A 12,844-nucleotide genomic window follows, 5' to 3' on the forward strand; every position below is an offset into this window, starting at 1 on the left:
CTCTTTCGGTCTTGGTCTCTCTCTGTCTCCTCTCGGGTCCTCTGTCTCTGTCTCGATCTGTCTCGTCTCGGTCTCTTCTCTCTATGTCTCTGTCTCGGTCGGCTCTCTCGTCTCGGTCTCTCTCTATGTTTTCTGTCTCGGTCTGTCTCTCTATGTCTCTGTCTCTCTATGTCTCTGTCTCTCTATGTCTCTGTTCTCTGTCTGTCTCTCTCCTTTTTTATGTCTGTCTCTGTCTGCTGTGTCTGTCTCTCTGTCTGTGCTCTGTGTCTCTCTCTCTAATTCGTCTGTCTCTGCTTGTTGTCTCTCTCGGTACTCTGCGTCTCTTGTCTGTCTCTCGTCTGTCTGTCTCTGTTCTGTGCTCTTGTCTGTCTCTGGCTCTGGTCTCTGTCTCGTGTTGGTCTGTCTCATCGCCTCTGTTCTCTGCTGTTGTCTGTCTCTGTCTCTGTCTGCTGTCTGTCCTCTGTCTGTCTCTGCTCTGTCTCTTCTCTGCGTTCTGTCTCTGTCTCTTCCATCTGCTAGCGAAGGAGCGATGTTTGAACTTGCCGGTCTCCTCCGGTGATCCAGGGTTCGAATCGGAGGGGAGAGCTTGAGTCTGATGACACCTGTCAGGGGTCACAATATGTCAACTACTCACGCCCCTGCCGCGCCACTACAGGCAGCATAAGCAGATGCCGAGCTGCACGTGACAAGAAGGTCAATCGGACTCCCTGCGCAAACCCCTGTCTCATTCTCCTCGCCTCAGCCGATCCCATCACCCACCACACCCATTGCTTGAAGTCTTCTCTCAGCTCAATCTATGGCACACACCTCTCCTCTCACATCTACACTTCGACCGCTTTTCCCCCTCCCCTTTCTCTTACTGCACTCAACCTCTCACCTCTAACTACTGTGTGTTTCCCATTCTCTCCAATCCTCTGTGGTGTTCCTTGGCCAATAATATTATTAGAATGTGGTCATCTACCAATATCCTCTCGTCAGCTTGGCTTGTTAAATAGGGTAATTGATTGGTAGTATACCTTACCGACACAACACACACACACACACACACACACACACACACACACACACACACACACACACACACACACACACACACACACACACTTGGCTTTGAGCTTTGAAAACGAACCACCCATTGGATTGAGCACCAACTAATGATAATAATTTGACTCCGCTGCCAAGCTGGCTGGACACACGGACACACCGTACATGATCATTTCCCGAACATTGAGCGATGTATCACTGTTGAATTATGCATCTGAATGTCTCCTTTTCCCCATTCAGGACAAAACGATTTAGCCAATCACATTAGCATTGCTAAACAGTGTCTGCTAAAGCTTTTAAAAAGGATTGAGGCTAACGTAATGCCGCAGCAGTAATAGCCTCACTGCCTCTCCCTCTCTGTCTGATTCTGAAAAGTTAGCAGAAATCTCTTCCAGGCGCCCACTCAGTCTCTGCCAGTTAGGACCCCTGCCCCTGTCTGCACGGCTGGCCCAGTCGTTTGCCTGTCAAAAAGCATTTCCTCAATTCATTCTCCCGGGTTAGGAGTGAGTGAGGGAGGGAAGTCAGAAACAGTAAGCGTTTAGCAGAGCAAGCTCTGACAGTTTGAACCCTTCCAAGATGGTGCTCGGTGTTGTGAAACGATGCTAGCTATACTTAGCTTGCATTACATGAAGTCTGTTTATGTTCCCAGCTCGTCCTGTGTCAATTACTCGTCATAAAAAGTTGAACCTTTCAATATCATATATAATAGACCATTTTGTGGTTTGTCCGTGTGACGTTATATTGCTATGTATTTGTCATCCATATGGATGGACGTTGTTTAATTAACCGTTGGTCTGTATATTTACTTGAACTGTTGTTTGTCATATCGGTTTGTCTGAAATGAGGTTTATATATCTGTGTGTGTGTTGGTTTTTGTGTGTGATTTATCCATGTATCTGTTGATATGTCTGTTGTTGATCCAGTCTTAGGTGTTAGGTGTTGTGTCGGGTTGTTTGCTACATCTACAGTATGTCATTGTGTGCTGTTACAGCACATGCTGTCTGATGTCTTGTCACATCTGTGCTATGCATGTCATCAGATTGTGGGAAGTGTGTCATGCCACTGTCTGTTTGTGTGATTAGTCGGATTGTGTGTGTGTGTGCGTGTGCGTGTGTGTCTTCTCTGCTCACCGGGCCTTGTTTGTTCTCTATCTAGATCCCTCTAGCGGAGATGGAAGCTCTCTCTCTGACCTCGGACAAATCCTGGTCCCTAGTTCTCACCGACGACTCCGCCCCTGATGATATTAACCCTCTCTTACTAACCAGTCTGGAGTCCAACGTACTGACAGCTCCTCGCTCTCTCTTCATCCCATCGCCTCCTCTTCCTCTGCTGTCTCCTGTAGCTTAGCCTTTCCCAAGGGAGCTTCCGAACTCAGCTGGCCCCTCCAGTCTCACTCTCTCTGGGGGTACTGACTATAGGTTGGAGGTTACCTTCTGGATGTCAATTAGGCGACACTATATACACATGTCTAAAGAAACCAATGCATTTTGCATGTAATGACACTATTGTAGTTTGGTAATCAAGCAACTCGTAAACTTGAACACTAATTGAGTGGCAGAGTAGTAGTAGAAAGGGACACGAGGTGAAGCTACTCCCTCTACACTACTTCAGTTCTAATTAGTCTCCTCACAATGTCCTTTACGGTGGCTCAGAGAGGACATCTCTGCTCTCAGCTCTCTGAGTTTCCCCCACGCACCGTAGCTAATTGAGAGTTGTCGGGAAACAATCTGGGATAATTTACGACCAATTTATACCCTCGTTAGCTTGAGAGTCGTTCTCTCTCCATTGCATGTCAGACACAGAGAACGGTGGCGACGTACAACCTTGCCACTCATCGGAAGGGCGTTGAACTAATCAATCAGGTTATATCGTAGCGTGTGAGGAATGTAATAGCTGTGTCAGAGGGATTTTCCAAACCCAGCACATGCATCGCACAGACACATTAATGATTTCAAATGAATCATAGAACTGGAGGTAAAACACAGAGAGATGTGAGCAAGACACACACATGAGTTTGGAAGACCCTGGAGATTTTTTTAACCATCCGCTCTTCTCCCTCGCTCTCTCTCTTTCTCTCTCTTTTTCATTCCACCTTTCTAGCCTGGTGTCTGTCCGTTCCAGTCCAGTCCAGTAGACTAGTGCGCCTGCTCGCCTGCCCGTACCTCTTTTTCTCTTGTGTGTTCTCCTCTTTTTTGTCTCTGCTCTCTCTCTCTTATCTTTCTCTGTCTCTCTCTTCTTCCTCCATTTCTTTTTCTCTCTCTCTCTCTCTCTCTCTCTCTTCCTCTCGTCTCTCTCCTCTCTCTCTCTCTCTCTCTCTCTCTCTCTCTCTCTCTCTCTCTCTCTCCTCAATCTCTCTCTCTCTCTCTCTCTCTCTCTCTCTCTCTCTCTCTCTCTTCTCTCTCTCTCTCTCTCTCTCTCTCTCTCTCTCTCTCTCTCTCTCTCTCTCTCTCTCTCTCTCTCTCTCTTCTCTCTCTCTCTCTCGTCCTCTCTCTCTCTCTCTCTCTCAGTAAACAATGTGACAAGTGAATGTAGTGCCACTCAGATCTCTGTAGTTAGTAGCTGTGGGTTAGATATGTTGTCTGCTAGCCAAGGACATAGCAGGGCACTGGCCTAGCTTGCATTTTCTGGCTCTCAGAACTTAGGGATAGAATAAACTACCTGCTATTAAGCTGTGGCCTAAATGATAAGCGATCACAGCAAAAAGCTCAAGCATACAAATGCTTCAGTCATTTGTCTTGCTACAATAAAGACATAGACAATGTGGTTTCAGTTAGTTTCACTAACTCTGAGCCCAGAGCCAGGTCTGTGCCAGTCTCCTCTCTGCCACTAGTGCAATGACGCCGTCTATCTGGTCTGTCGCTCAGTGTGCCAACAATTACTTCCTTCATGTGTGTGAAGTCTCTGTTAAAGACCCGTGGTCAGACCTCCAAGTAGGTCCAGAAAGAGGCTGACTGTTTTTCTGTCCCCCAGGTGGAGTTACTTGATCCTGTGGAGCCGTTGGAGGACAACCTGTTGAGTGTACGGAAGTCAGCGGTGGGCCGCACCCACTCCCTACCAAACGACAGCTACATGTTCCTGCCTCTGGAGCCCTTCGGACCCCCAGGAGCCGGCCTGGCTCCTGGCTTAGCTCCAGTACTGACACAGGCTACAGGGCCACAGCACATAGAGGCACTTAACAGGGCTCTGTCAGGTACAGTACAGAGACTCTCTCTACACGCCGACATTGTTTACACACACACACACATACACGCGCACACGCACACACACACACACATAGTAACCTTTCCTCTTGATCAAAGTGAATGCTGTCAGGAAAACCAATACATTTCTAGAACAGTAGGACCAGGAACCAACCTTACCCACACCTACTGTTTTGATAATCCCTTGTTGTTTTTATGTGAGAGAAACAAGTTATATTTGTGTTGTGTGTGTTACCACAGGGTCCAGGACCTCGGTACGGTCCCAACCAGAGGAGAGCTCCCAGCAGTTGGCTGTTCCTACAGACTTCTTCAGACCCATCAGTCCTCACAGCCTCTCAGACTCAGAGAATATACCCCGACTACCCCCGCCACGGCACACACACACACTCAGCCGCACGCTCCGCAGACAGGTGAGACACAGACATGCAGGCAAACACACACACACAACACACTCAGCCCGCACGCTTCCGCAGACAGGTGAGACACAGACATGCAGCAAACCACACACACACACCACACACACACACACACACACACACACACACACACACACACACACACACAACACACACACACACACACACACCACACACACACACACACACACCGGAGGTAACAAAGCTTTGTTCTATCTAAGAATGATTGTTCATCATTGTGTTCTTCTCCTCATGTTTCTGCTGTGATATGATGTTTTTCCTAAACTTCCCTTCCTTCCTCTCAGCTCTGCTCTTAATGCTGTCTTCTCTCCTCCCTCCTGCCTCCCTTCTTCCTGTCTGTTTTATGTTTCTAACTTCTCCATCCCTCCTCCCTCCGCCCTGACAATGCTCCCCATCTCCTGTCCATCTCTCTGTCCATCTGCTTGCCTCCCTTCCCTGTGTCTGTTACTAACAGAGTCTAGTTCAGCAACCACCAGACCCAGAGCTACTGATCAGACACAGATACTCTTGTTTCTGAAACAGTTAAATAACAACTCCTGACCCGCTACCACTCATTTCAGAAATACTGACTGTCCCTATTTCCTATCCACCCCGCCTCCAACACACACACACACACGCGCGCACACACATATTTCTCTTTCCCTGACCTCTCCTCCTCCCCTTCTTGCTCCCTTGTTTGTCTGTCTTCTGCTGACCATCTGCCACAATGCATTTCACTTGACCCACTGTCGTACAGTAGGTAGCGTTAAACATCGTTTTGGAATGGCTAGACTGTTAATTCTCATAGAAATAGGGGACTATATTGTTTATGAACCCCTATAGGGTCATGTGAACTACCTACTGATATCTTTATCACACATCTGTTGATTGATGGACTGTATTTTAGTTTAAGGTGCAGTCAGTTTGTCTATTAATTGTAGGCTTTGTCCTACACATCACACTACTGTAGCTACATATTACACTGTTATAACTCAGGGTTTAAAATCAGGACTGTCAGTCCTGTCCGTAATATTTGGCCACATATTTATACGACTGTTTCAGAGCACTTGTTGTCCTTTTTGGGCAGTGTTGTGATTGTATGAAGATGATTATGTTGATGAAATAGTTACTATTGAGGAGTTATAATATGATTATTTTTTAATGTTACCCCGTATGACAGGAATTGTTCTACAATCACAAATAGGTATTGATAAAAAGATGTGAGAGGAGTTGGCTCCATTGTTAGTGCTACTGTAGCTGTGGTATTGGCTTGGTTATAATATCGTAGTCCGCTAGATGTCCCTGTTGTCACATCATCCATGCTTTCTGTCAAGACACACAAAGCTACAAGTCATGAGTATTCTGTGAACAATCATGTCCCAATTGTCCCAAAACTCTTAAATAGCTACCTTTTCTTTTCTGTCCATATTTTGTCACATAACAACCAAGATACTTCCGATCTGTGATCTCAAATTGCATAAGATATGGAAAGGATGCTATGTGAGACTTTTGTAACTTTTGTAGTGTGTCATTGTGTTCTACTAACCTTTCCTCTCCTGTAGCTACACACAGACTCAGTACCCTCTGCCCTTTGCCCTCTGACCTCTCTGAGGGAAAAAAGCTGAAGGGCTGCCCTATAGTACCACTCTCTAAAATGCCAATAAATGTTTGTCATTGGGGAGTTAGCTGACTGGGCTACAAGGACAGAGGGTATTGAGGATATTGGGCATTGGAAGAGGCTCAAAATGCAGTGCACCAGACCAGGCATATCTCCCAATACTCCTTCTGTTAAACAGGGAATAAACATTGGGCACTCAATTAGAACTTGGGAAACCATGGTTGTACCCAGTGTCCTAGCTGAGACAAACTGTGCCCTACTACTGCTGCTACTGTAAATCACATGCTGTCACTGAATCTATTCATGAAACAGATACTCTTGACACATATCTGAACCTGGAATGGTTCCCTTGTGCAATAAACATACAGCAATACACTTACTAGTTGATTTACAAGTTGTACTGCACTCTATTGCAATTTCAACATTTCCTCTGTATCACAATGAGGCAGAGATGGTATTGGGAGCATGCTGGTCTAATGGTGAACTCTGACCTTCACTCATATTGATCATCCTCACCCAGTCACCTCACACTAACCAGTCTCCCACCTCTCACCCCCTCATGTCCCCCTAACCACCCAACCCCTGTGTCTCAATCTCTCCCTCCCTGCCTCACCCCTCTCCCTGTTCTTCTCTCCCGCTCCTCTTCCACCTTTCTCCATTTCTTTCAAACTCTGCCTCACTGCATCATCCCTCCTAATCCCTCTCCTCCCTCCTCCCCCTCTCTCCCTCCTTCCTCCACCAGGTGGCAGTATCTAATGATTCCCAGGAGGCTCTGTGGTCTGACGGAGGGGAGGGTGAGGAGGGGGTCCTAAATGTAGCTTCCCTAGCCCTCCCCCTTTCCTCCTCCTCCTCCTCCTCTTCCTCATCCTCCCATCCTCACCAGCAGCCTTCTCTCCGGCTGTTCCCTGCCACCCCAGGGGCGTCCCCTCAACGGTCGCGCCCCAGTAGTGTTCACACCCAACACCCCTTCTCAAACCACGACCAGCACCACCTCTCCTCCTCACCCAACTCCCCCTCCTCCCTCTCCTCACCCCCTCCTCCCCTCCCCTCCGCTCGCCCCTGGAGACAGGAAGAGGCCTCGGCAGACCACGAAGTGTCGCTCATCAACCGGGCGGGGCTGGCGGGGAGTGAGGATGTCACCGGTGTCGGACTGGGGTCAGAGGTCGGAGGTCTCGAGGGCAGTTACCAAGGTTATGAGGTTGGTCGTGGTGAGGGTAGCCGGCCGTGCCTGAGGCAGCTGAAGAGGTTCCACAGCGCTGACGCCCAGGGGCGGAGCATTCTAGCGTCCCGGCCACGCCCCCTGTCCTGGTTGGACGATCCTCGGCGCCACTCAGTGGAGGTGTGTTCGTCTGTAGAGTCCAGCCCCCAGCGCAGCACTACGTCCACGTCCTCGGGGTTTGTCTCCCGAGCAGACAGCCTCCAGATCCATTCCCAGACCACAACAAAGACCCTGCCCTCTCCCCGACGCAAGAAGAAAATGAGCCCCCCGTGTATCTCCGTAGATCCCCCTGATGGACTGGAGGCCCAATCCGGCCTCCACCCTACCCTGGGAGGTTTGGGGGGCCTAGGGATGCCCCCTCCCTTACCCAGCCGGGATACCTCCTGTCTGAGGAGACGGGCTCCCTCCAGTGACTCCAAGGACTCCTTTGACCTCGGGGCAGGGGAGGGGCTGGGCCAGGAGGGAGGGGGGCCCAACCCCAAGCTGTTGACTCTGCCCAGCTTCTCCTTCGAGAAGACAAGCTCTGAGCACTGAACACTCACACACACTGATGTACACACACTCACTAACACACACACACACACACACACACACACACACACACACACACACACACACACACACACACACACACACACACACACACACACACACACACACACACACACACACACACACACACACACACACACACACACACACACACACACACACACACAGAGACGAACCATTAAGCACATAGGCACACAGACACACACATGCAAACACACGATACACTTGGTGTATCCGTGATGGTGATAGTCGTAGTAATAATACCGTAGAGAGTAATTATGGTAAAACTACAACAAAACGGTCAAATCATCCTTGGTTTTATTGAGGATCAGTGCAGTACTGTCGTAGTGTGACCATCCCTTGTCTTTGTATTGTTGTACTGCCAAAACCACAAGAACGCGAAAAGAACACAGCATAAGCAGAGATGAAACAAGAATACAAACATGACTGTTTCCATTCTACCACACCTGCACGCCGCCATTGGCTGCAGGTCGACCCCATGACCTCTGGAGTGAAGTCAGCACCAATAACTTTGGATAGCGCCTGCCTGTGGCCACTATTGGGAATGCTCAGTGTTAGACAGTGGGACTTCACCCTCACACGGGCAACAGTGGAGGTACAAAGCAATATGAACGATTTAGAGACACTATTTTCTTAAATTATTGGGCCATAGTGTTTGTACAGGATGTAGATTTTTTTATTATTTCATTATATATTTTTTGGGGGTGATCTTTTTTGTGTTGGGTTTCAATTTTTCTCTGTTTGTTTCAATGTTCGAAAAAATGTTTAGCTAGTCGGTTTTGTTTAATTTTAGGGATATTTTCTAGCTTTCTTGATTTGCTGAGGAAAGTGATTTTTTTTCAAAGTGCTGAGAATCATGTATTTGTAGGATTAATATATATATATATATATATAAAAACAACTCATTAAACTGAGCTTGGATTTTTAAGCACAAGAAGGGGACTTTGGTGGTTTGAAGGTAGGTAACAGAATGGGATAAGTCAATGTGTTGTTATTTACTTCATAACAAACATGACAAACATTAAGACTTTAGAGCAGTGTTTGAAGATTTTTATTGACAGGATAAAATCTAACGAGATGCATTATCATATTTTCAAGGCTGTCCTGATTTCACAAAAACACACATACAGTAATATTCAATCCAACAAACTCTGATTTCTTCAACACAATCCTGGGAATTCGTTATTACGTCTTGAAAGAACTTGATGTAGTATGTCTGAATCTACAGTGCCTTCAGAAAGTATTCATACCCTTTGACCTATTCCACATTTTGTTGTGTTATAGTCTGAATTAAAAATGGATTTAAAAAATGCTCACGCATCTACACACAATACCCCATATTGACAAAGTGACAACATGTTTTTAGAAAAAGAAATATGCATAAATATCTAATTTACATACAGTACCAGTCAAAAGTTTGGACACATCTACTCGTTCAAGAGTTTTTCTTTATTTTTACTATTTTCAACATTGTAGAATAATATTGAAGACATCAAAACTATGAAATAACACATATGGAATCATGTAGTAACCAAAAAAGTGTGAAACATCAAAATATATTTTAGATTTTAGATTCTTCAAAGTAGCCACCCTTTGCCTTGAGGATAGCTTTGCACTCTCAACCAGCTTCACCTGGAATGCTTTTCCAACAGTCTTGAAGGAGTTCCCACATATCCTGAGCACTTGTTGGCTGCTTTCCCAAACCATCTCAATTGGGTTGATGTCAGGTGATTGTGGAGGCCAGGTCATCTGATGCAGCACTCCATCACTCTCCTTCTTGGTCAAATAGCCCTTACACAGCCTGTAGGTGTGTTGGGTCATTGTCCTGTTGAAAAAAGAAATGATAGTCCACTAAGAGCAAACTAGATGGGATGGCGAATCGCTGCAGAATGCTGTGGTAGCCATGCTGGTTAAGTGAGCCTTGAATTCTAAATATATCACTGACAGTGTCACCAGCAAAGTACCCCCACACCTCCTCCTCCATGCTTCATGGTGGGCCACACATGCAGAGATCATCCATTCACCTACTCTGCGTCTAACAAAGACACGGTGGTTGGAATCAAAAATCTTACAGTTGGACTCATCAGTCCAAGGGACAGATTTCCACTGGGCTAATGTCCATTGCTCATGTTTCTTGACTCAAGTAAGTCTCTTCTTCTTATTGGTGTCCTTTAGTAGTGGTTTCTTTTCAGCAATAAGACCATGAAGGCCGGATTGCTGCAATCTCCTCTGAACAGTTGAGATGTGTCTGTTACTTGAACTCTGTGATGCATTTATTTGGGCTGAAATTTCTGAGGCTGGTAACTCTAATAAACTTATCCTCTAAAGCAGAGGTCACTCTGAGTCTTCCTTTCCTGTGGCGCTCCTCATGAGAGCCAGTTTCATCATAGCGCTTGATGGTTTTTGCAACTGCACTTAAAAGAAACTTTAGTTCTTCACATTTTCTGGATTGACTGACCTTCATGTCTTAAAAGTAATGATTGACTGTCATTTCTCTATGCTTATTTGAGCTGTTCTTGCCATAATATGGAATTGGTCTTTTACCAAATAGGGTTATCTTCTGTACACCACCCCTACCTTGTCACAAAACAACTGATTGGCTCAAACGCATTAAGAAGGAAATAAATTCCACAAATTAACTTTTAACAAGGCACACCTGTTAATTGAAAAGCATTCCAGGTGACCACCTCATGAAGCTGTTTGAGAGAAATGGGTTTGATCCTCTTTTTTTAAATTTTCGCCTAAAATGACATACCCAAATCTAACTGCCTGTAGCTCAGGACCTGAAGCAAGGATATGCATATTCTTGATACCATTTGAAAGGAAACACTTTGAAGTTTGTGGAAAATGAAATTAATATAGGAGAATGTAACACATTAGATCTGGTAAAAGATAATACAAAGAAGAAAAAAAAAAGTTTTTTTTTTCATCATCTTTGTAATGCAAGAGAAAGGCCATATTGTATTTTTCCAGTTTAGGCTGAATTTAGATTTTGGCCACTAGATAGCAGCAGTGTATGTGCAGTTTTAGACTGACCCAATGAACCATTGCATTTCTGTTCAAAATGTTGTATCAAGACTGCCCAAATGTGCCTAATTGGTTTATTGATACATTTTCAAGTTCATAACTGTGCACTCTCCACAAACAATAGCATGGTATTATTTCACTGTAATAGCTACTGTAAATTGGACAGTTCAGTTAGATTAACAAGAATTTAAGCTTTCTGCCCATATCAGATATGTCTTTGTCCTGGGAAATGTTGTTGTTASTTACAACATCATGCTAATCACATTTGCGCACGTTAGCTCAACCGTCCCGAGGGGGGTCACCGATCCCGTAGTTAAAGTAATGATGGACTGTTGTTTCTCTTTGCTTATTTGAGTTGTTCTTGCCACAATATGGACTTGGTCTTTTACTAAATAGAGCTATCTTCTGTGTACCACCCCTATCTTGTCACAACACAACTGATTGGCTCAAATGCATTAAGAAGGAAAGAAATTCCATTATTTAACTTTTAACAAGGCACACCTGTTATTTTAAATGCATTCCAGATGAGTACCTCACGAAGCTGGTTGGGAGAATGCCAAGATTGTGCAAAGCTGTCATCAAGGCAAAGGGTGGCTACTTTGAAGAATCTCAAATATAAAATATATTTTGATTTGTTTAACACTTTTTTGGTTACTACATGATTCCATATGTGTTATGTCATAGTTTTGATGTCTTCACTATTATTCTACAATGTAGAAAATAGTCAAAATAAAGAACAATCCTTGAATGAGTCGGTGTGTCCAAACGTTTGACTAGTACTGTATATAAACATTATTTTAATAGCAGGACATTGTAAAGTCCATTATTCCGCTGAAGATGATGAATTAGGCTGTTTGAGAAGGTTTGAATCCTAAGCAACCTGCATACACATTGTTTGAAGTACAATATACCAACATAGTTACTGTATTAGGTCAAATCTGGAAAACCTTTATAGAGCATGGGTGGAGTAGGCGTTGTGGTGCTCATGTGAATTTGCTTTATGTTTCGGCTTCAGGCCAATGATTACTTCTCACTTAAAACATAGTTTTTTGTTTTTAATTTCCATGGTTTTTACACCGGYAGGTGATCATACAAAATTGTTTTATCTCACATAATTTATWGTCCAGGGCCAGGTTTCCCAAAAGCACCTTAAGGCTAAATTCTTCGTTAGAACCTTTGTAGGTGCATCGTTAAATCTCATAGTGGTTTCCCAAAACCATCGTTACTAATGTTGCACTGAAAAACACTAGTTATTTACCGACTGTCTCAGACCACTCGTAGAACAGCTAACTTCTATTTTGCTAATTGTAGGCTCTGTCTGTAATTGTTGCCTCAATTTCATGATGTGTAGGTCTAACAGCATGTGCACAATATTGTGTCAAATATTAGATTTAGTGCATAGCCTAAGCATTTACATTAAGCTGCCTCAATATTGCATCCATAGGTCATAATTTCATTCTAGGAGCTGAATGCAGCACGCTGATCTACAAGCAGCGCTGCCTTTCTTTCAATCCTATCAGTATCGCCACATGCTCTAACGATGCACTTCTTGAATGTTCTCCCCACGTGGTGTTTTGGGAAATGTATGTGAGTTCTTCGGCCGTTTATCTACTCCAGAGCTAGCACACCTGATTCAACTTGTCAACTAATTCTCAAACTCTTGAGGAGCTACAGCAAAATTGTAAAAAGTCTGGGGGTCCCTGAGGTCAGGTTTGAGAACCACTGTAGCAGAACACCGCAGAATGCA

General features: G+C 44.9%; 1 protein-coding gene across 1 annotated transcript in view; it reads left to right on the top strand.

Annotated features, from left to right (window-relative positions):
• cacna1g (calcium channel, voltage-dependent, T type, alpha 1G subunit) overlaps window positions 1-11,849 on the top strand; it is a 207,000-nt gene extending 195,151 nt beyond the window's left edge. The window contains 3 exon segments of the mRNA XM_070445033.1: window positions 4,015-4,234; window positions 4,485-4,654; window positions 7,021-11,849. Coding sequence (XP_070301134.1) covers window positions 4,015-4,234; window positions 4,485-4,654; window positions 7,021-8,031 — 1,401 coding nt within the window. The 3' untranslated portion in view covers window positions 8,032-11,849.
• Window positions 11,850-12,844: the final 995 nt, after the last annotated feature.

This window comes from Salvelinus sp. IW2-2015, linkage group LG8, assembly GCF_002910315.2.
Source record: "Salvelinus sp. IW2-2015 linkage group LG8, ASM291031v2, whole genome shotgun sequence".
Taxonomy (NCBI): domain Eukaryota; kingdom Metazoa; phylum Chordata; class Actinopteri; order Salmoniformes; family Salmonidae; genus Salvelinus; species Salvelinus sp. IW2-2015.